The sequence below is a fragment of the Zeus faber genome (genome assembly GCF_960531495.2).
Source record: "Zeus faber genome assembly, chromosome: 19".
In the NCBI taxonomy this organism is placed as follows: domain Eukaryota; kingdom Metazoa; phylum Chordata; class Actinopteri; order Zeiformes; family Zeidae; genus Zeus; species Zeus faber.
Window position 1 is genome coordinate 5,409,689 of NC_137206.1, and position 22,431 is coordinate 5,432,119.

The 22,431-nt window shown below is 42.4% G+C and overlaps 2 protein-coding genes across 2 annotated transcripts in view; both read left to right on the forward strand.

Moving 5' to 3' along the window:
- Nucleotides 1-10,001, forward strand: part of LOC307244772 (patched domain-containing protein 3-like) — a gene marked incomplete at both ends in the record, with an annotated part of 10,960 nt that extends 959 nt beyond the window's left edge. The window contains 7 exons of the mRNA XM_080020076.1: nucleotides 40-167; nucleotides 402-547; nucleotides 2,436-4,082; nucleotides 5,618-5,623; nucleotides 7,610-7,845; nucleotides 9,631-9,704; nucleotides 9,791-10,001. Of these exons, the coding sequence (XP_079876202.1) occupies nucleotides 40-167; nucleotides 402-547; nucleotides 2,436-4,082; nucleotides 5,618-5,623; nucleotides 7,610-7,845; nucleotides 9,631-9,704; nucleotides 9,791-10,001 (2,448 nt within the window). The remainder of the gene's footprint in view (nucleotides 1-39; nucleotides 168-401; nucleotides 548-2,435; nucleotides 4,083-5,617; nucleotides 5,624-7,609; nucleotides 7,846-9,630; nucleotides 9,705-9,790) is intronic.
- Nucleotides 10,002-11,501: 1,500 nt separating this feature from the next.
- LOC307244773 (mycocerosic acid synthase-like) lies at nucleotides 11,502-22,047 on the forward strand (the record flags this gene model as incomplete). The annotated part of the gene is made up of 6 exons (XM_080020077.1): nucleotides 11,502-11,559; nucleotides 13,543-13,696; nucleotides 14,072-14,232; nucleotides 14,734-14,940; nucleotides 15,914-16,095; nucleotides 16,477-22,047. The coding sequence occupies 6 exons, from the start codon at nucleotides 11,502-11,504 to the stop codon at nucleotides 22,045-22,047; spliced, it is 6,333 nt and encodes a 2,110-aa protein (XP_079876203.1).
- Between the last annotated feature and the right edge of the window lie 384 nt (nucleotides 22,048-22,431).

Here is a 22,431-nt window from a genome sequence, read left to right on the forward strand (position 1 = left end):
TGAAATGCAAATCCAGAAATGTTTCCCATTTATTTGCAGGTTGATGTTTCTTGTTTCACGTCCCTGTCCAGAGAAGAGGAATTTGAAAAGAGCTCTGATTCCGTCATTTCACTCTTTTCAGTGACCTATGCTCTGGCCATTAACTTCTCCATCTGGTCCTGCATGAGGTATGTGGAATAAATTATATCTTGCTCATGAATTTTATTTTATTTAAATTGTTGGTGTTGATGAACATTTGAGTTGTGTTAAACATGGAGGCTGTGTCAACGCTAGAGGAAATTATTATTGATATTTGAACAGGATACGCTTAATACTTATAACGTGTCTAAAGAATAATTCATTTTGAGAATGCATTTTGTGGGATGTAGAATATTCCTTCTATGTTCTTGTCTCTTCTGCAGGCTGGACTGTGTGAGGAACAAGGTGTGGGTTGCTGCTTTCGGGGTCCTCTCTGCTGGGATGGCAGTTCTGTCCAGTTTTGGTCTCCTGCTTTACTGTGGAATGCCTTTCTCTGTGACAGTAGCATCAGCTCCTTTCCTAATTCTGGGTAAATTTATTTATATCTACAATCATCGTGGTGAGGCAGAAGTTGTATTTTATTCTATGATAGATTTTTGTAATATTATCTTTACAATGATTGGAATAATTATGATTAGACTATTGTAGTTTCTTTGTTGTCGGCAATGTGTTGATGAAGAAGGACTCTCTGCTGGCGCTGACTTGATTCAAATATTACGTTTATTACAAGTAAGAACAGCATCAAACCAGACTTACCATGGATTGTCTGGGAGAGAACAGGAGCCAGATATATTCTCTCCTGAATGGAACTAGGGTATGTGTTTTTATGCTTGTCCAGAGACAATGTTGCCCATCTGATTCCAATCTATGGGTCACAGTTCACATTCTACCTCTCTTATCACCGGGGCCCCTGGAAATGGGCTCTCTCTCTTGGGACCCCTGGCACCGTCTGTTAGTAATTATATTATACAATGGGGGCTTTCTTGGGACGCCACACATTCCATGACACCTCACTAATAATTTGCATACTTGCCTTTTTACTGCAGTACGTACAGACATGGTTTAGGTCTCAGTAGAACCCAGAAGTCTTGCCCTTCATGTTTGATAAATATCAATGTACGTTTGAAGCAGAAATTTGTGAAAAACTCATTTTCCTGGAAAAGCAAAAAACAATGACGCGATTTCATCGGTTTCAGGAGTGGTGCACTTTAAGACATCATCACCTCAAGACATCAAAGTTATTTAAGTCCAAACTTTGTCTCCCGAAAGTCATTCCCAAGCAGCAACTTGCATCTTGTGAATTGCATAGTGTTTGCTACACCCAGACAGACAACTTCAGTCGATGCTGCGTTGAAAGGAAACTCTAAACTGTAGCCCCTGCTGCGTTTTACAATCCTCCGAGAGCTATAATGGGTCACAGAAGGCGTCTTCACACCACAGGAAGTTCTAAGAACCTTTGGACGAACCGTCCCTTTCCTTTGTGTCGACACTACATGATCCAGGATCGTTCTCGTTAAAACACCGTTCTTGAGGGACATTTAGACCCGACATCACAGTCTACAGGGCGGACTCGGAGCGACCTTTGGGTCGCGTCGCCAGTCAGTCACTCACTCAGTCATCACAGTCGTGAAAAGACCAAACAAATCTCAGAAACCAATGAAAAAAGTTATGAACCAACGAGTGGGAAACAAAACTATGCAGCGTTCAATGTTAACTCAGAAAATTGTAGAAGAAGATCCCAGAAAACTGTAATACGTACCTTATGACTAAACTGGACCCCCTGTGCATTGCTGCCGGCAGCTATTATAATCATTATTATTATTATTATTATTATTATTATTATTATTATTATTATTATTATTATTATTATTATTAATAATAATAATAATAATAATAATAATAATAGTATTATTTGTATTATATTTTCAGTTATTATTTTTGTGTTTATTTTAATTATGCCTTTATTGTTATTATTCGAATGTGCAAGTATGTATATATATATTTTTTATTTTTTTTATTATTTTTTTTACATACAGGTTTAAAAAGGGTACTTATACACAGCATTGAAATTATTTAATCGTCACATTTTTATGTATGATGTTAAAGGTTTGATTTGATCTAGTTTTTGATAAAAACCATGATCCCAAATGAAATTTATTTCAAAATCATGTAAAATGGTTAAAATACATTTTTCCTTTTTTTAATGTATTTTTCTAACAAAGAAGGAAGGCATACCTCTACAACGATATAACAATGTACAAACACAAGACTATAAATTCCTCATGTTTTTTAATTGTGACTTCATGTAAACAACAGAATACACTGATCATGAAAGATGGCGGTTCCAACAGACTCCATTAGATTTAATTATATATATTTTAAAACAAGGTTATATCTAAACTCCTTCCTTCACACAGGGATCGGTGTGGACGACATGTTCATCATGATCTCATGCTGGCAGCAGACCAAGGTGAAGAACACCGTGGAGGAACGCATGGCCGCCGCCTACAGGGAAGGGGCCGTCTCCATCACCATAACGACGCTGACGGACGCCGCAGCCTTTGCCCTCGGTGTCCTGACACCGTTCCGCTCCGTCTGGGCCTTCTGCGCCTACACCGGCATGGCCGTCCTGTTCTGCTTCCTCTATAACCTCACCTTTTTCGGGGCCTTCCTGGCGCTGAACGGCCGACGGGAGGCAAGCAACAGGCATTGGTTCACCTGCCAGAAGGTCCAGGAACCCGGGGAACCGGGGTCCAGGTCCAAGCTCAACTCCATGTGCTGCGTGGGAGGTGTCTACGACCAGGTTACCGGGACAGAGAAGCCCATGCCGGTCAACAGCTTCTTCGAGAAGTTCTACGGCCCGTTCCTGACCAAGGGTTGGGTCAAAGTGTGTGTGGTCCTGCTCTACGCTGGCTATCTGGCCACCAGCGTCTACGGGTGTTTCCAGGTGAAGGAGGGCATAGACCTAAAAAATTTGGCCTCTGACGACTCGTATCTAGGCCGTTACTATGATGACGAAGACGAGTATTTCTCACAATATGGTCCAAGTGTGATGGTTGTGCTGAATGACAGGGATTTTAAGTACTGGGATAAAAGTGCGCAGGATCAACTGCAAAGGTGTCTGGAAACGTTTGAGAACTTGAAATTCGAGAACAAATCCCTCGTCGATGGGCAGCTGACAATATCTTGGCTCCGCTCTTATCTCTTTTATGGAGCGATAAAGAACTTAGATCTTTCCAATGAAGTAACATTCATCACTAATTTGTCCAGTTTCTTCAGTTCGTCGCCCAACACTAATTTGTTCAGACAAGATGTTAATTTCTCGCTTCCTGAGCTAAAGATCTACGCCTCGAGAATCTTCATCCAAACTGTCAATATCAAGACGGCAAACGATGAAAAGAATTTGTTGAATCTGCTCAGGGAGACGGCCAAGTCAGAGTTGTGTCCACGGTCCTTGGGGGTTTACCATCCAGCGTTTATTTTCTTTGACCAGTACGCAGTTATTGTCAGCAACACCATCCAAAACCTGGTTCTGGCCACGGTCATCATGCTAGTGGTGTCGCTCATGTTGATTCCCAACCCGATATGTTCCCTCTGGGTGACCTTCGCCATCGCCTCCATCATAGCGGGCGTCTCGGGTTTCATGGCACTGTGGGACGTCAACCTGGACTCCGTGTCCATGATCAACCTGGTCATTTGCGTCGGCTTCTCCGTGGACTTCTCCGCGCACATCTCGTACGCGTTCATCTCCAGCCCGAAGACGACGGCCAACGACAAGGCCGTGGACGCCCTGGTGCGCCTGGGCTATCCCATCCTGCAGGGGGCGCTGTCCACCGTCCTCGGGGTGGTGGTCCTGGCTGCGTCCGTCAGCTACATCTTCAGAACCTTCTTCAAGATCATGACGCTAGTGATCTGCTTCGGGGCACTGCACGGCATCATGTTCCTGCCAGTGTTCCTCACTCTCTGTGGGGTTTGCGGCGGCAAGGTCCAAGATCAAAAAGAAAACCAAGAGGGAGATTACGATGGCCGTGACTTCTCCAAAGACTTCACTAAAAATCGCTGTGGTACGACTGGCTTTCCAGAAACTCACATGTAACGTGTTCTCTGGCATTCGAAGGACATGTTTTCCAGTTAGATGTCATTAAAATGTTGGCTCCCATCGTTTTTCATAATTTTCCACCTTTTTCCATCATTTGTGGAAGCCGATCTGCCAGGTTGAGAACATCTGGTGCCTACACAGGCAGCAGGGGGCCCCGTCCCTCCCCCGGAGCCTCCGGCAAGCGGCGGGGTCTGTGCAACCTATGTGTACATTATATTTGAAACATAGACTATGAATGAAACATCACCAATGAGGTTCAAATTTGCCCGCTAAACTGAATAATTTTACGACACCGGACCAAGTTCTACGACAGCGGTGGAAAAAAGTGCAATTGAACTCATTCTGCAAATGCGAAAGGTTACATAATGCTGTAACTGTACTGTAATGTAATTCCTGACAAAATGGAAGGGTGTGTGTCATCACTTAACTCACTCACATCAATGTTGGTTTTATGATTCAAATATTGCTTTATTTAATTAATATTGTCAACCATATTCTGCATATCCAACATATACAATGATCATAGTTTTTTTACAGCATTTAATGTATTTTAAACATTGACATAAATTTTGACACTTGAAATATTGAGTGTATGGCATTGATATGTAACACCAGTACAGTAAATTAACTATTTAAGTCAACTGTAAATAAAAACAAATGATTGAGTATATTACTGTGATGTGATATTACTATTTTTTCATATTTAATTGTTAAGCACCTTTCATGAAACCCAAAGACTCTACAAAAACTCCCTTGCTCCATTGTAAAACATGCCACATACACACTCCCCATGATTTTCTCTTTTCCATAGTTATTTCCTCACACCGTGTTATTTTGAATAATAGTTATTAGACATTAACTAAATACATTTTATACTTTCAAACGTTTATGTTTTAATGCACTGGAAGTCACAAGGAAGTTTCCGTCGGGGAGACAAAGAACACCTCATTTGAAGGCACCATAAAGCTTATGCACGGAATCACATGGTGTGAGGACAAGGGAAATGATTACTTTACAGCCAGTTCCAGCAACACAAACTGGAAGGAACAAGGAAGTTATAATCATAAACTTATTTTATTTTGCAATATTTTCTAGTGATTTTCCGGGATACTATCAAAATTGTATTTATATGTCAAAGAATAGTAGAAGTATTAAAGTAGTTGCAGATGATAGTTTGCCACTACCTAACTTCAGCATCATGAGGACTGCACATGGTGTGAGGACAACGGCAATGATTACGTTCCAGCAACACTTCGTGGAAGGAACAAGGAAGTTATAATACACGCATCATATATCATGTTTCCTAGTGATTTTCTCAATTGTTAAATGTATTTGGAATATTATCAAAATGTTATTTATATGTCAAATTATAGTAGAAGTATTCAAAGTAGTTGCAGATGATAGTTTGTCACAGGAATGTCATTGGGTTTGTTGGCTGACTTAGAAATTGATTAGCTTCATCTGTATCTGTAATAAATATAATTTTTATCTTTATAACAGGTACAGGTAATGATGGAGCTTATCAGTTTAAGGAACCTGCGTCTTGATTTATATTTATTTATCAATGTTCCTGGCGATAAAAGAGGAAAGGAAGGGGATTGTTCCGTCTCCTAAATCAAACACAATATTCTCTTTCAAATAATGGAGTTTGGTGTCACCTACTGGCCGTTTATATACATTGCCTGCACTTAAGCTTTTTTTCCCCCAACACTTCATTTGGGGAGGCAGGATTTTAACATCTTCCATTGACCCCGTTTTTATTTGTTTATGCACGCATTGTAAAAGCTATGGCAACATTATTTGGATAAGATATCTATTTTGCGATTGTGGTGTGGGGATGGTCTGATTTGAGCGGCCTCTTCTGACTTTTATCTAGTCTATTGGGGTCAGAGTGGCTGCATACCTGTTGCTCGTTGGTTGGTTTAACTAGCGGCAGGTAAAACCCCCGTCCCCACACACACTCAGGAGAGGAGCCATTGTCATGACATGTTGTATCTGCTCCTGGTCTAATTCCAGCTTGCCCACTCTCTACAATAAACTGGTGTTTACAACTCCACGTCTTCTGTGTCTCTGTGGCGGAGGGTCCTGAATAGGTCACTTGGGGGGCGTGTTGTAGGAGTTATTGGCACAGCGATGTTTATTTGTTTTTACTTTCATGCTACCAAGTGAGATGTTATGCTCTCCAAGCTTCATGTTTTTGTATTTACCTTACATACTTTCCCGTGTAGAGATTATTTGTTATTTGTGAAGTAAAAATGCGTTTTATGTGCATTTTTCAACATGCACGCTACCTTCCAGCGTTGCCGTCACAGGTTCAAAACCTGATTCTTCTAAAGTGAGATTTCTTTCAACAAATGATCGGAGGAGTTAACCAAGCTTCATAAGTCTCAGTGGCTCAAAGAGAGAAGCTGCTCTAGAATGTCTTCAGTGTTGGAAGACCCGAGGGTGTGACACGAGTCCACGTTTAAAAGTGCCCGGAGTCAGTAGTTCAGCAGGTCGGCAACCTGTTGGTACGACGGTTCAGATGCTTCCTTCCAGCAGAGACGTTAAGAGGGGCAGGTGCTCAAAAAAAAAAAAAAAAAAAGCAAAGGCACATGGCCCCCTGGCTCCGGTTTTAGGTACACATACCCATACCCATAGCGGCACATATTGACCAAACCTCGCCAGATTTTTTTATAGGTTGTGAAGGAGGTTCAGGTGGAACAAGGACAGCAATGTGAGTAAGTCAGCAGCTTGTGGTTTGTCTAGGTGGATGTTGATGTCACACAGGATCACAAGCGAAGGGATGTCCTCTGGGATGGATGAGAGCAGCATGCCCGGTTCCCCAACAAAGCTGAGCTGGAACAACAATGTACATTTTAACAGGATTGATAATAGTTATTGGATTTATTGATATTCAAACAAGGTATTATTACAGGGGGAGAGGAGTGGAGTGGAGATTAGCCAACCTGTCCCTCCTCCCCGCCCAGTCGAGTGAGGGGTGTGGGAGGAGGTGATGTGGGTCGAGACGGCAGCAAGCGTCGTGGTGTTCTCTGCGAGGTGGTTCTGCACAATTTAAATCTGAGCCCCAGTCTGGAGAGAGTTCCAGTGCTGTGGAAAACTTCCTATGTGGTTCCAGTACCAAAAGCTAGGGCGCCCAACGGCTGCAGACCAGTGGCCTTAACATCTCACCTGATAACGACCATGGAGGGGATCATACTAAACCATCTCAGACCCCTGGTGAGCTCAAAGCTGGACCCCCCTGCAATTCGCTTATCATTTGCTTATCTATGTACTGCACAGATCCCTCTCACACCTTGAGAACATTGGGAGCCCGGGTGAGGGTCATGTTATTCAACTTTTCTAGTGCCTTCAATACAATCACTGCTCAGGGTGAAGCTAGAAGGTGTGGGTGTAGACGGCCACCTGGGTTGCGTGGACCATCGACTACCTCACCGATAGACGACAGTATGTGAGGCTTCATGACTGTGTGTCTAATGTGGTGGTTTGCAGCACGGGGCCCCGCAGTGTATGGTGCTCTCCCCCAGAAGTTCTCTGATGATACAGCCATCATTGGATGTGTATCAGGGGGAAACGAAAAGCAACACAGGGAGGTCATCAAGGACTTCATCCATTGGTGTGAGCTTAACCCCCTTCACATAAACGCCAGCAAGACAAAGGAGATGGTCTTCTGCAGGAAGACGACCCAGACCACACTGGTGAACATCCAGGGATTGGATATGGTGATGGTAGGAGCGAACAAAAGCGGCCCAGAAACATGCAAACATGCTCTCACTTACACACACACACACACACACACACACACACACACACACACACACACACACACACCGAGAAGACGTCTGCTCCCACTTTCCCGCTCTCTTTAACCCCGTTTGTGTGGGAACCTGCACAATGTTCCTCCAAAACATTCTACGAATTATCTATGGCTGCACCCTCACACCTGCACATCGGGGGAGGGACGAATGGGACAAAAAACTTCATCAGAGTGTGTAGGTCACTTCAACTCCAATCCTCCACCAGCAATATGAACAAAAGCTTCACTGCTCAGAGGGCCTTGGAGCTAATATTGTAAGAGAGTGAGACACATAATATGTGTCAATATTCAATATTATTGAAGCGGAAGTGGAGGATGTTTCAGAATATGAGGATAATGTAGAAATACATTTTGAGTATGAATGTAAATTTAAAGAGCATGCACCAGAAGGAGCATTACACCTGCTTTGCACTATTTATCTCAGGTTATATAGAAGAAGAATCTTTATTCATCATGACATGACATGACACACCGCACTACAACAACACACACACACACACACACACACACACACACCACATGCTTTGGGTGGTGCTGGTGAAATGGCTCCTCTGCATTTGACCCATCCTGGCTTGTCCATCCTCCGGGGGGGGGGCAGCCAGGAGCAGTGGGCAGCGTTCAACGACGCCCGGGGACCTGGTACCAAGTGTCCATCACTGGTCAGACCCTGATGTGCATGATTTGGGTGGGGGTCCTGACTGATGTTAGGTGGAGGAAACCCCATGTGAGCACCTGGAGAACATGCAAACTCCACACAGAAAGGCTCCTGTTTGGGAGATAACCCACCGGAGCACGGTGCCAACAGCGCCCCAGGTGGGAATCGAACCCAGGACCTTCTTACTGTGAGGCAGCAGTGCAATGCATTGCAAAATTCATTCATATTTACTATTCATACTGTGAAACTATCCTGTGCGATTTCTGCTTGTCTCCTGTGCAATCCAATCTCTGTGCAGTCAACGACTTTCCAGTGCAATATTTTATATTTGGAGTACAGACCTCTAGTACACACCCTGTGTGTATAGCAATCATGTGTGCACTTACTCTGTGAGATTATTCATCGTGGTCATACAGTATATGTATAAGAGAAAGGAGTATACAGTTTTTATTTTGATTTTATTTTTTATACATCATTCTGTTCCTCGACCTTGGACTCTGGAGCGACTGTAAGAAGTTACTTTCCCCAGTGTGGGGTTTGTTAAGTTCATCATATCTTTCTGTGAGTGCCAGAACTTGGAGTGCGAAGTGGGTGGCAGAAATGAAGTCATCCTGGCTGCAGACTAGCAGTTCCACAGTCCAATGGAGAAGGAAGTGGCAACATGAAAGGCAGCAGAATTGATAGGCTTCATCGTAATCTGTCATGAAGATAATGAATATCTATGTAATCTAACACATGGTGCTGACTTGGATGGAATATCTGCAGGTGGAACTGTGATCTATCTGCAGGTGGAGCAGCTCTAAAAGCAAATTCAGAATCAGTTTGTAGAATAAAAAGCAAAAGAAAGAAAAAATTGCCAAATATACAGAAATAGCCAACAAACAGAAATAGTCAAACATACCAAGTACAAATATACCAAGTACAGTACAAATATTTCCACTTTCAATATGATTTCAGTTACTCTGGACTCATAATTTCAGATTTATTACATACTATATTTACATTATATTTCATAACATTTACATTATATTATTGTGGCAGTTTCACCTACCATGCACCACCCAGGTGGTGTTGTCAGGGCCCTCCGGCACAGAGACCCAGAAGACGGGGGGGTTGTATACACCAGCTTATCGTGGAGAGTGGCGCCCCATTCAAAAAGATATATATATTTGTAAGGCGTGGCCAGATTTGGCTTTTGCAGGGGCTGCTTGAGGGGTGTCCTGGCTGCTGAGCTACTGGCAGGTCCCGGCGGTGGCTGCTGGGCGAAGAAGCTAGCTGCAGGTGGTCACCCGTGGTGGCTGCTCCTTCACCAGGTCCTCTGCCGGACACCGGACAGTTTTGCTCACCGCATGCCTTCCAAGAGGCATTTCAGGGACCTCTGGCACAGAGACACAGAAGACGGGGCGTTGTAAACCCCACTTTATTGTAGAGAGTTGGCAACTTGGAATTAGACCAGGAGCAGATAGAGCATGTCATGTTCCTATCCTGAGTGTGTGTGGGGACCCTGATCCTGGATCCACCCATTACCTAGATGCAGGACAGGTGTGGCTGCAAAAACCACACCATCACCACACACCAATTATTATTTTGTATGTATTACATTATATATTTACATTGTATCACATTATATTAATTATATATTTACATTATATTATTTTATATATTGACATTATATTACATTATGTATTTACATTATATTACATTCTATATTTACATTATATTACATTATATATTTACATTATATTACATTATGTATTTACATTATATTATATTTTTACATTATATTACATTATGTATTTACATTATATTACAGGTAGCTGTGGATGTGAGATGCCACAGACACCTCTGGAGTTCAAAAAACATCGTAAAATATTCACACAAAAATATCCATTCTTCCTGGATCAATAACTGACTAAACAGGATATTATCTTATGATGTTAAAATGTAATCCATATTAGTAACCATGGGAACATAGACAACAAGCTCCAACCTCTGAATGTCGTGTGTTTCGGGATTAGGAATCTATGAACAGATAACTATCTTTTCAAAACTCACTTCTAGACGATTCAATCATTAACAATTTAAGTGTTCAGATGTAATCAAAATAATCACTTTGTACTACGGTCTTTACTTTCTAAAATTATATTACAGTTATTAAAATAATTATATTATTGTATAATATACTGTATTATCGTTTATTAACTTATATTATATTATATTATACTCTATAATGTTCCATTCTAAGCTGTTACTTTACCTGATATCAGAAAATAATATTTAGAAATATGTTATCAGCATGTTTTCTTAGATGGAAACAAGTCAAATTTGTAAACTAATAAGTGTAAACTATATTTATTGACATATCTTTAGTATAGTTAAAGGTACATTCCACTGTACTCCATCGTATCTTTCATTTGATCTTTCTGTATTTATTTCTGTGACGTGAAGCCAGGCACCTAACTGTCTTTCCATTTCTAAAAAAACATTTTATACAATAAGCATAATGCAAATGTGTCTGTACCCCAAAACATGCGAGAACAGACTACAGAATATTCATATCCAAACAGCTACTTTTCCCTCATCATATCTAATCAAAACCTACTTTTAAGGAGTGGCTCTCGTTATCATCTTGTTCGAGAGAAACTGTTATCATTGGTACCGTCATTTATTTACTTTTTTAAATCATCTTTACAGTAGACCATAGTCAATCATTAATGTTTAATAAACAAAAGAAATAAAACTCCGTTGCCACCAGACACCAGCTCATAGCCTACCCTGACCAAGACCAGCGTCGTGGGCCTTTCCACAGGCTAAACATTCATGTTAAAAAGTGCATTAATTTCTTTTGTTATAAATACTTTTTTTTTTTAAATAAATTCATAAACTGGACCTCACAGTGATGCGCAGTGGGCATGGAGGACACTGAAGACGGCATTGCTGTAGTGGGCATCGGATGCAATTTTCCAGGGGGTAAATCAATTTAAATAAATATTTTTAAAAGTATATAAAAAAATATGATGAGGACGATATGTGTGAAAAATGTGATAAAGCAGTAGTACGTTTAGCTTACTATGATTCTGGAGGGTTTTTTTACCTGGCAGATGCGGAATTATTGTAAAGTTTTATATTATATATATCATTTATTGTTATATGATCAATCACTACTTAACTGTGGTTATAACAAGCAAGTCCTTTTAATTACATTTTTTGGGGGGTTTTCCTTTGTTTTTTTTTATATTCTGATTAAACTTTGTAACATTTAAACATCTGATTTCACTCATCAAAATATATATATTGGATTTTTCTTTATTTTTACTTCTTGTTACGAGTGTCTGATGCAAAACAGGAAGACACCTTGACAGAGCAAGAGACAACGGACAAAATAAAGTTTATTCCCCCGTTTAACGTCCTGCATCAGGTGGATACCTCTGTACTAGTCTGCTGACTCACACACACACACACACACACACACACACACACACACACACACACACACACACACACACACACACACACACACACACACACACACACACACACACACACACACACACACACACACACACACACACACACACACACACACCAAAGTGATATATTGTATATATTACAACACCCTATATTCCTATAATGTAATAGCAATTATTTGTTCTGTGCATAGAATCACACTTTGAAGTATTTGTTTTGTGTTTAAATGTAATATATTTTTAATTCATGTCTGTATATTATATTTTTATATTTAATTGGTTTATGATAATTGTCTTTAGAGAAACTCACCAATCCTGACCACGACAAACACCTCTTCCAGATAATCATATATATAATGTACACTGATCAGCAACAACATTAAAAACACCACTATTAACACTAATACTGTGGAGCTCCCCCTCATGGCCCCAAAACAGCTGTGAGGTGGAGGCATGGACTCCACCAGACTCTGAAGGTGTCCTGTGGTATCTGGCACCAAGACGTTGGCAGCAGATCCTTTAAGTCCTGGAAGTTGGAGGTGGTGCCCCCACGGATCAGGCTTGTTGTTCCAGCACATCCCACAAACGCTCCGCCGGAACGGACCCTAACCCCGCCCATCCACATGATGTAGAAGAAACGTGATTCATCAGACCTCCACCTTCTTCCATTGCTCCCTGGTCCAGTTGTGACGCTCCTGTGTCCATTGTAGGTGCTTTCAGGGGTGGACAGGGGTCAGCATGGACACTGTGAGCGCTCCCATACGCAGCAAGCTGCCATGCACTGTGTGTTCTACACCTTTCTATCATAGCACCGTTCACTGTTTCACCACTTTGTGCTGCAGTAGTTCTTCTGTGGGATCCAACCAGACGGGCTGGACCTGGCTCCCCACAATGAGCCTTGAGCCCCACGTCCCTGTCGCCGGTTCACCGGTCGTCCTTCCTCGGAGCACTTTTGGTCGGTAGTAACCACTGCATAGCGGGAACAGCCCACAAGAGCTGTGCTTGTGGAGATGCTCTGACCCAGTCGTCCAGCATCACAATGTGCTCCTTGTCAAAGTGGCTCAGATCCTTACGCTGCTTCAACATCAACTTCAACAACTGACTCTTCACTTGCTGCCTCAAATAATAATAATATATAAAAGTATATATTTCATAATAGCATATAACAGTATATATACATATATATATATATATATACATATATATATATATATATAACACTATATATAACACTATGACACTAAATAATAATAATATATAACAGTATATATATATATATATAAAACAGTATATAATAATAATAATATATAACAGTATATATATAATAATAATATATAACAATATATATATATAACAATAATATATCCCACCACTTAAAAGGTGCCATTGGAACCACATGATCAACGTTATTCATTTTACCTGGCAGTGGTTTTAATGTTGTGGCTTTCTCAGTGTATATACTCATTTTGTGTGTCCCCACAAACAGGAGAGGGGCTGGAAAACTTCTGGAAAGTTCTTGTGGAAGGAAGGAACTGCTCTGTTCCCATTCCCAGCGAGAGGTTTGACCTGTCCAGCTGGTACGATGCTGACGACAGCAAGACGGGGAAGTCGCGCACCGCCAAGGCCGCGCTCGTCCAGGGGTGCGCTTTGTTGCTTAATTTTAGTTTTTTTGTTTTAAATCTTCATCGTTTTTATGATCTATAATAAAGGATAAATTAATCAGGATCCCCATTCAAAACTTGCCTTGTCCTTATGGCGGACCCCGCCACCAACCATGGAAACACAGCTGAGCACATACATTACTCCAATACTGTGAATATTTGTTTGTTATGAAATTTCAGCTAAATAATTAACAAAATGTAAAAAATTTGAATCCAAATAATCTTAAGGATGACCACTTTAATATCAAAATGTGTAAATTGTAAATGTGTGCATGTCTCCATAGAAGGTGCAGATAGCTGGAATATCAAAATGGAAGCTGACCTCACCCTTCCCCCCCCTGGTTTCTCCCGCAGGTTCAATGAGTTTGACCACAGGTTTTTCGGGATCAGCGACAGCGAGGCAGACCAGATGGACCCGCAGCAGAAGCAGCTGCTCCAGTGCGTGTACCGAGCCCTGGAGGATGCTGGGATACCCCTGGAGGAGGCCAGCGGCACCAGCACCGGAGTGTTCATTGGTGAGAAAATGTGGTGATGAATTGTGAGACTAGATATTGTCTGGGCATACGCTGGACATTGGACATACAGTATGTATTCAGACGCTTACATTAATGTTAAATAACACTGTAGATAATAACACAACACTATAATGGGAAACTGAGAAATTATAAACTGTGTTTGTGAATCAATGTGTTTGACCGCCATTCGTGTAATATATTTAAATAACAACATACACTCCATGTACTACACTCCATGTAGTAATGATTTATAATTTAAACCCAATATACCCATATCAATAAATTATCCTGTGCATAGAATCGTATTTTGTATATTCTGTATATTTTTTTTAATATTTGGCTATTTGTGTTCAGAGATGTAAACAGAGTTCTTATTGAGTCTTCTGACCACGGTGTTCTGGGACATGGTCTCCGGTGGTTCTTTCGCCTTTCTTCTTGTAAAGTATGCCTCTGCTTTGAGGGTTGATTCTGATTCTGGTTCTGGTTCTGGTTCCGACTCAGGTCTGATGAACAGGGATTTCGAGCAGTGTGCCGCCCACATGCACCCCGCCGTCATCAACCACTGGACGGGGACGGGCCTCGCCATGAGCATCGCAGCCAACCGCATCTCCTACACCTTCAACTTCACCGGACCGTCACTGTGCATCGACTGTGCGTGCTCCTCGTCCCTGGTGGCGCTGCACCTCGCCTGCCAGGCCATCAGACAGGGTCAGTACGACTTAGAACCACTAATAAAAGGAAAAAAAAACAGAAATTCAGGTTGTCAGCGGAGTCTGCCAGAGAAATACTGGCTGGTGATTCCAAACCCCTTATATTTCACTAAAAAAATATACATTGCAGAAAAGGTTGCATTATACCATTACATGTCTGCATGTTATGGTATAATGCATAATCTGCATGTTCTACATGTCCAGGCTCGACTACATGGCAAGAATCGGGGTGACATGGGATGTGCAGCTTGTTCTCTGTGCATTTAATTTGGTCTTCCTAATTTTGTAATTCTCAACTTCTCAAAATTATAAGAGAATTTTGGGAACCCCTGACCAGTGTTGGAAATATGGGGGAGCCAAAAGGGACTCAGGCCCCTGAATGAGACTTCTCTGAAAGCAACAGTTGAAATTAGGGTGGGTCGTGTAAGTAATAAAGTAATACAATTAATAATTTGTTAAACGTTCTCTTACTTATTACAATATATATCCATTCCTACAGTGATTGATAAAAGTTAAAACGTGCACTGTGTTGTTTAGAAGAAGTATGTGACGGCTAAACATGTGTCAGAGGGTGTTCAACCAATGGCGAGTGAGAACTTAGAGCAAGTGTCAATGGATGTCCCGCCCCCTCTGTCTCTGAGCCAATCACGGTGCACAGAAGAAAAACACTATCTTATGTCCTTAATTACAACTTTTTATGAAGTGTGTTGATGAAAAACTTGCATGATGGCATCATTCATGGATTATTACAACATTTGGCCATTGAGAACCCCCCCTGAAAGCGCTGCCCTTGACCCTTCTGATGGAGAACTATTGGCTAGACTGGTTAATGCTCCACTCACTGTTTCACCAGCTGCTCCGACAATGGTTGCATCTCTATTTCTTTCTTTTCATTTGCCTTTCGATACACTGCGTCTTTACATATTTACTGAATATTTTTCATAACTCAAATATTTGCTCTATCTTATCAGGGGACTGTGAGATGGCGTTATGCGGCGGCGTCAACTCCATCTTTCAGCCCATGGTCTTTGTTGCCCTCAGCAAAGCCAAAATGATCTCACCTGAAGGAACCAGCAAACCTTTCTCCCGCCGAGCCGACGGCTACGGCAGAGGAGAGGGATGCGGCGTCGTCCTAGTCAAGCCTCTGAAAAAGGTCAGGATAGGTGAAGGAAAGTGCCAGCTAGCTTTTTCTATTTAATAGACCACTTCCTACTTCTTCCCCAAATCTAATACTCTCGTTTACAGCAGTGCATTCCATTCAAGGTCATGTTACTACTATAACATTAGTTTCTGATTTAAAATTTAATCACATCAATCAATAAAGATGCTTTTGTATCAGTGATAGGTAATCATTTCTATGTTCTGAAATTACAATTGGTTTTGGTAATGGGTTTTAGAATCTATTGTTGATCTTACTAAAGTAATGCTTGTGCTATGAGCTATAATTACAGCATGATTCAGTTCATTCAGGTATTTAACAATTTTGATAAATGTAGAAAAGAAATAAGTTGTGAAACTGTTGTATTTTAAACAGGCTTTACAGGACCGTGACAATGTATGGGGTGTCATCAGCAAAACGGCAGTCAACCAAGATGGCCGCTCGGTCACTCCTATCACTAAACCCTCGATGAGTCAACAAGAGGAACTCCTGAGGAGGATCTACTCTGAGTCGGACATTGCCAACGTCCAGTACATCGAGGCGCATGGAACTGGAACTCCGGCTGGAGACCCGACGGAGGCAGGCAGCATCTCAAACATCATCGCCAAAGCCAGGCCCTCGGGGTCTGACACACTATGTATCGGCTCCGTGAAGAGCAACATCGGACACACTGAGTCTGCGGCTGGAGTGGCAGGACTCATTAAAATACTGCTCATGATGAAGCATGAAACCATCGTTCCTACAGTGTTCTACTCTGAAGACAGTGCCAGTGTAGATGCAAAGGCTCTGAATATCAAAGTTCCCTCTGAGGCACAGAAGTGGAGGAACTCTGGGGAAAGGATAGCCGGAGTTAACAATTTCGGATTTGGAGGAACAAATGCGCACGCTATTGTCAAACAACACAAACGGTCGCACTTGCCTCGAAACTGCGAGGGGAAATCAGGCAAGTTTTTTGTCATCTCAGCAAAGTCACCGAAATCACTCAACTCGATGCTAGAAGACACCATCAAACAGGTAGATGCTGACAACAGGGTTGACCTTGATTCTCTCGTGTTTACAGCCGCATGCAGAAGAAGCCACCTGAAGCATAAATACAGAAAGGCCTTTCTGGTGTCCTCTTTAGGTGATCTCAAAGATCAGCTCAAAGCGGCCTTGAGCAAAACCGTTGCACCTTCCTATTCAGATGCAAGGTTGGTGTTTGTCTTCTGTGGCAACGGTGTCACGTACCATGGCATGTGCAAGCAGCTCTTAAAACGAGAGCCTGTGTTCAGAGAAAAAGTCAAAGAGATTGGGAAATATTTCCAAAGTTTCAGCACGTTGGACATATTGAACAGCCTTGAGAGTGAGATCGAAAGGAGTGACTTTGAAAAGCCAGATGTTGTGCAGCCCCTTCTCTTTGCCATTCAGGTCGGCATCGCCACACTCCTCAAACACTGGGGTGTGAAGCCAGACGCCATCCTTGGACACTCTGTTGGCGAGGTTGCTGCTGCTCACTGTTCTGGCCTATTGTCTCTGGAGGATGCGATCAAGGTCATCTACTACCGCAGCGCTCTCCAATGTCAGGTCACTGGAGGGAAGATGCTGGTAATTAGTAACATGGCTGTGTCTGATGTAGTCAAGTTCCTCACTCCTTACAACAACAAGATTTGCATTGCTGCTTTCAACAGCCCCCAGTCCTGCACCCTGTCAGGGGATGCAGATGCAATAGCAAGACTTCACAATGAGCTTAAATTCTCAGTCAAGGGTCCGAATCTATTCCTCCGTGTACTGGATGTGCCTGCTGCCTACCACAGCCACATGATGGACCCAATTCTGTCCGACATCAGTGAGAGTATTGGATCATTAGGGGTGAATGATCGAGACACAGAGTTGTTTTCTACAGTGACAGGCAAGGAGGTTGAGGATCCAGATTTTATCACAGGAGAATACTGGGCAAGAAACATCCGCGAGCCAGTTTCTTTCGAGCAGGCATTGAGTGCAGCAACTAAAGGGAAGAAGAATGTAGTGTTTGTTGAGATTGGCCCAAGGAGGGCTTTGCAAAGGAACATCATGGAAACTCTGGGAAATAACACCCCTGTTTTGGCCTCTGTCCAGCCAGAGAAAGATCATGAAACAATGCTTGCTGTGGTATCAAAGCTTTTTGAAGCAGGAGTTCACGTAGATTGGAAGCAGTACTACGACGGGTGCGAGATGAACCCATTGTCTTTTCCGAGGTACCAGTTTGATTGCTCTAAGAGGGATGTAATCATTGGGGCATCACAGAAAAACACAGCAAGTAGTCACCCCATCCTCTCTCAAACTGGCAGTGAAAGCAATGTTTTTACTTGTGATCTATTATCTGACTCATCCTTCTACCTTAAAGAGCATAAGCACAATGGCATCCCAATCATCCCGGGTGCTTTCTATGCTGAGTTGGGTTTGGCTGCTTTCATGGCGAGTGCCAATCCAAGAGTTCCTCTTAATTCACTTCAGCTCAGCGTCAACTTTCAAAGCCCATTTGTTCTAACCCAGAATGCACCAGAGATGAAAGTGCAACTAGAACAAACTGGGAATGAAGCAGGTTTCAAAGTGTTCTCTTCATCAGCAGTCTATGCATCAGGCACAGTAGTTGCCAAGCAGGGGAAAGTAAACGAGCAGCCACGCATTTCCTTAAGCTCCATCTACAAAAGAGGCAAATCTGTAGTAAGTTTTGAAGAATTCTACGAAAAACTTTTTGAGGGTGGTTTTCAGTATGGGGATGTCTTCCAAAATAAAGGGGATGTACATTACGGCCAAGAGCTGATGGAGGCTTTCTCACTTGTCACAGTTCCAGAAGAATTGCGGTCTCAGTTGCATGACTATCACATTCATCCAGTTATACTCGATTACCTGATGCAGCTTCTCCCAGTTACCGTGGCACATGCATTTGCTGGCAGACCAGGATTTCCTGCCAAAATAGGCAAACTTACAGTTTTCGAACCCCTCCAACACGAGATGGTTGTCTATCTAAGAACAGTGGCTGTTGGTACTGATCACTTTGAAGTGTGTGGCTGCTTCACCGATAAGCAGGGCTGTGTGTTGGCAGAGCTCGAACATGTGTTGGTCAAATTCCTTGGCAGTGCTTCCCATGTGGTTGAGGAGTACTTTTACCACAATGACTACCATGTAATCTCTGAGGAAATCACATTCTCCAACCCTCCAAGGGCTCTTGTCTTCTGTGACCATTTAGGAATATCCACAGCCATGAAAAAATATCTTGACGACACATCTATATACATTTCCACTACGCATGCAAAGGATCTCGTGATCTATGGATTCCCAACTCTGTTGGCGAAACTAAACATCAAAGATATTGCAAAAAACTTTGATGATGTCTTGTTTCTTTGGGGTAACGAAGACCTGACAACATTGGCAGCAGATGATGTCCTGCAGAATCTGGTGAGCTGCTGTGAGATTTACCGTCAAATAGTCCTTGAACTAAAGGTTTTAAATTATCCAAACTCTATCAGAGCTGTAACCTACCGCTCAGCTGAGATCACGGTGGACCGTGTGAGTGCAGGCTTTTCTCTCTATGGAATGACAAGATCACTTTCTGCAGAGTTACCAAACCTTAACTTTCAGCTGATTGATATAAGTTCTACCTCTGGGGAGGACATTGCAGCTCTGTCTCAGGTGTTAAAATCATTGCCTTGTAGTCGTTACCCAGAATTGGTCATAGAAGATGGTTTGATTTTGAAGCCCTCAATTGTGCGCACTCCTACTCAAATGATTGAGAGTTCGGAGGGGAAATTCGGCCCATCATGGTCCGAGCCTTGTATCCTTCACACAGATGATGCATATGAAGTAACTAAGCTACATGCCATTCCCTATGTTGTGGAGGACCAGCCAATCAGTGGGACATCGGTGGAAATTCAACTCAGTAAGATATGTGTTCATTCCTCTGATTATTTTCCAGTCAGCGATTCACATGTCAAATTTGGCCAGACAATCTACTGGAACGAGCACACATCTCAGAACCACAAGCTTCTTGCTCTGGATCTCAGTGGTACTGTAACAGCTGTTGGGAAGAATGTAAAAAAACGGAAAGTTGGCGATCATGTTGTTTGCTGTTACCCTGTTGTTGCGGCCACCAAGGTTGTAGTACCAGAGGAAGTGTGCTATAGCACAAACAGGTTCCCATTCCTCAAGGAGACACCCTGTGTTTCATACTTTGTGCTTGCTTGGGAGATCCTGCACAGAGCCTTGCCCAAAGCCAAACATCATCTTGGGATCATATCCGTTGTCTCAGACTCGGCCCTAATGAAAGTCTTGGCCCACACCTCTTACAAATCAGGCTGGAAAGTCATTGTAGAGCCACAGTGCATTGGACGTTTTGTAGCTGTTCACCAGGTGGAAGCGTTTGTCATTCTGCCTCCATTTGACGAGTCTGTGATCATTAAATGTGGCAACATTCCCGGGGTACGAAATATTGTCATCATCGCCGAATCTCAATCTCAGTGTTTGCTTGCTCAAGAAGCCTTTCAAAGTGTCAAGGACAGTGTTCAAGTGCAAATTTTACAGATGTCAACGGTTCTGCAAAGGGGATCTCTGAGTGGACAAAGGCCACATATTTATCGTTGGCTGAAGGCCATGAATTTGAACAGGAAGTCATTTGCTCTGGAGAGTTTCACCTTTCAGAGAGAGACTTTCAAAAATAACATTGTCCCTCCCACAAAGACAGCAGCATCGTACTTCAACGTAGGGACCCTCCCTGTTGTGACCTTAGGCCTGAATGGCAAAGATCTCAAGAGTGCACTGTCTGAGATTCCAGTTCTGTCTCCAAAAAAAGAGCTTTTCAGAAAGAGAGCTGTGTACATTGTGACGGGCGGCCTATCTGGCCTGGGCTTTGAAACAGTCAAGTTCATCTCCAAAAGTGGAGGAGGACATGTTGTGATATGGTCCAGGAGCAAACCCAAGCCAGAGATGCAGAGAGCGATACACAGTGTTGAGAAAGAGCATGGGGTATGCATCACTACCATGGAGTGTGACGTGTCTGTAACAGAACATGTGCAAAAGTCTGTCAGTGCTATTTGCCAGAGATTTCCCAGCTGTCCAATCAAAGGAGTGTTTCACAGTGCAGTGGTCCTTCATGATGGGCTCATTGAAACTCTGGACAGATCTCTCTTTGAAAAGGTTCTCAAGCCTAAAGTGATGGGTGTTCTGAATCTGCACCATGCAACACTTTGCTGCCAGTTGGATTACTTTGTGTGCTACTCCTCCATCGCTGCTTTTGTGGGGAACGCGGCACAAACAAACTATGCAGCAGCCAACACTTTCCTGGACACATTCTGTCAATACAGACGCAAGCACGGACTCCCCGGTCAGTCCATCAACTGGGGGGCAATGAACCTTGGCCTTCTTTTGAACAAAGAGCACTTTCAAAGATTTCTGGAGGCCAGAGGGCTAATGGTGATGGAGGTGACTGAGGTGCACAAGAGTTTGGAACAGTGTCTCATTCTCAACAGACCTCAGCAAGCGGTGTGTCGGTTTCATTTCAAAAACATGCGCAACAACATCCTATCACAAAATAAAGCATTAACCATGCGCTTTACTGCGCTGACAAAGGAATTGTTAGAAAAATCCAATGAGGTGGATTCACTGACAACGACACTAGACACCAAGTCCAATATTTCGCCAAACGATTATGTCAAGTCTCTTCTCTGCAACACTATGGGCCTCGAAAAGAGCGAGCTGAGTGATGAATTGTCTCTTTCTTCTCTGGGCATAGACTCCATGCAGGCCATGACTCTGCAGAATCTCATCTTTCAGGAGCGAAGTGTGAACGTGCCTCTGGTCAAACTGTTAGACCCCAATGCGACCATTTCAACCCTGGTAGTCATCCTGAATGAGGGTGCTGATGATCAAAACTCCAGTGACATCAAACAAGTCTCAACACAAGACACAAATGCTGCCGCCACAAGATTCTAGAACTCTCGAATGCAGCATTTGTATGCGTGCAATGCGTAACATTCTTCACATATTGTATTCTAAAACTAATCAAAACTATCTGAGTATATTTTTTTGTAAATTCAACAACAAAAGAAGTTCTGGCCTAATGAGATAATGAACCCTTTACATGTGTATTTTGCATTTAGCCTGATTTTATGGTTTGGTAATGAAATAAATGATGCACAATAATTCCCTCAGAGGCAGTTGTAGTTGAATAGTTTTATTTTTAGAGGTTCTGTTTTAAATTGATGTTTATGTTTTATGTTTCATTTAACACAACTATGGGTAAATTCATTTATGTTTTTTCATTTAATTAAATATATATGTGGTGGTAATTTGAAGGTGGGTTTAACATCAACTTTA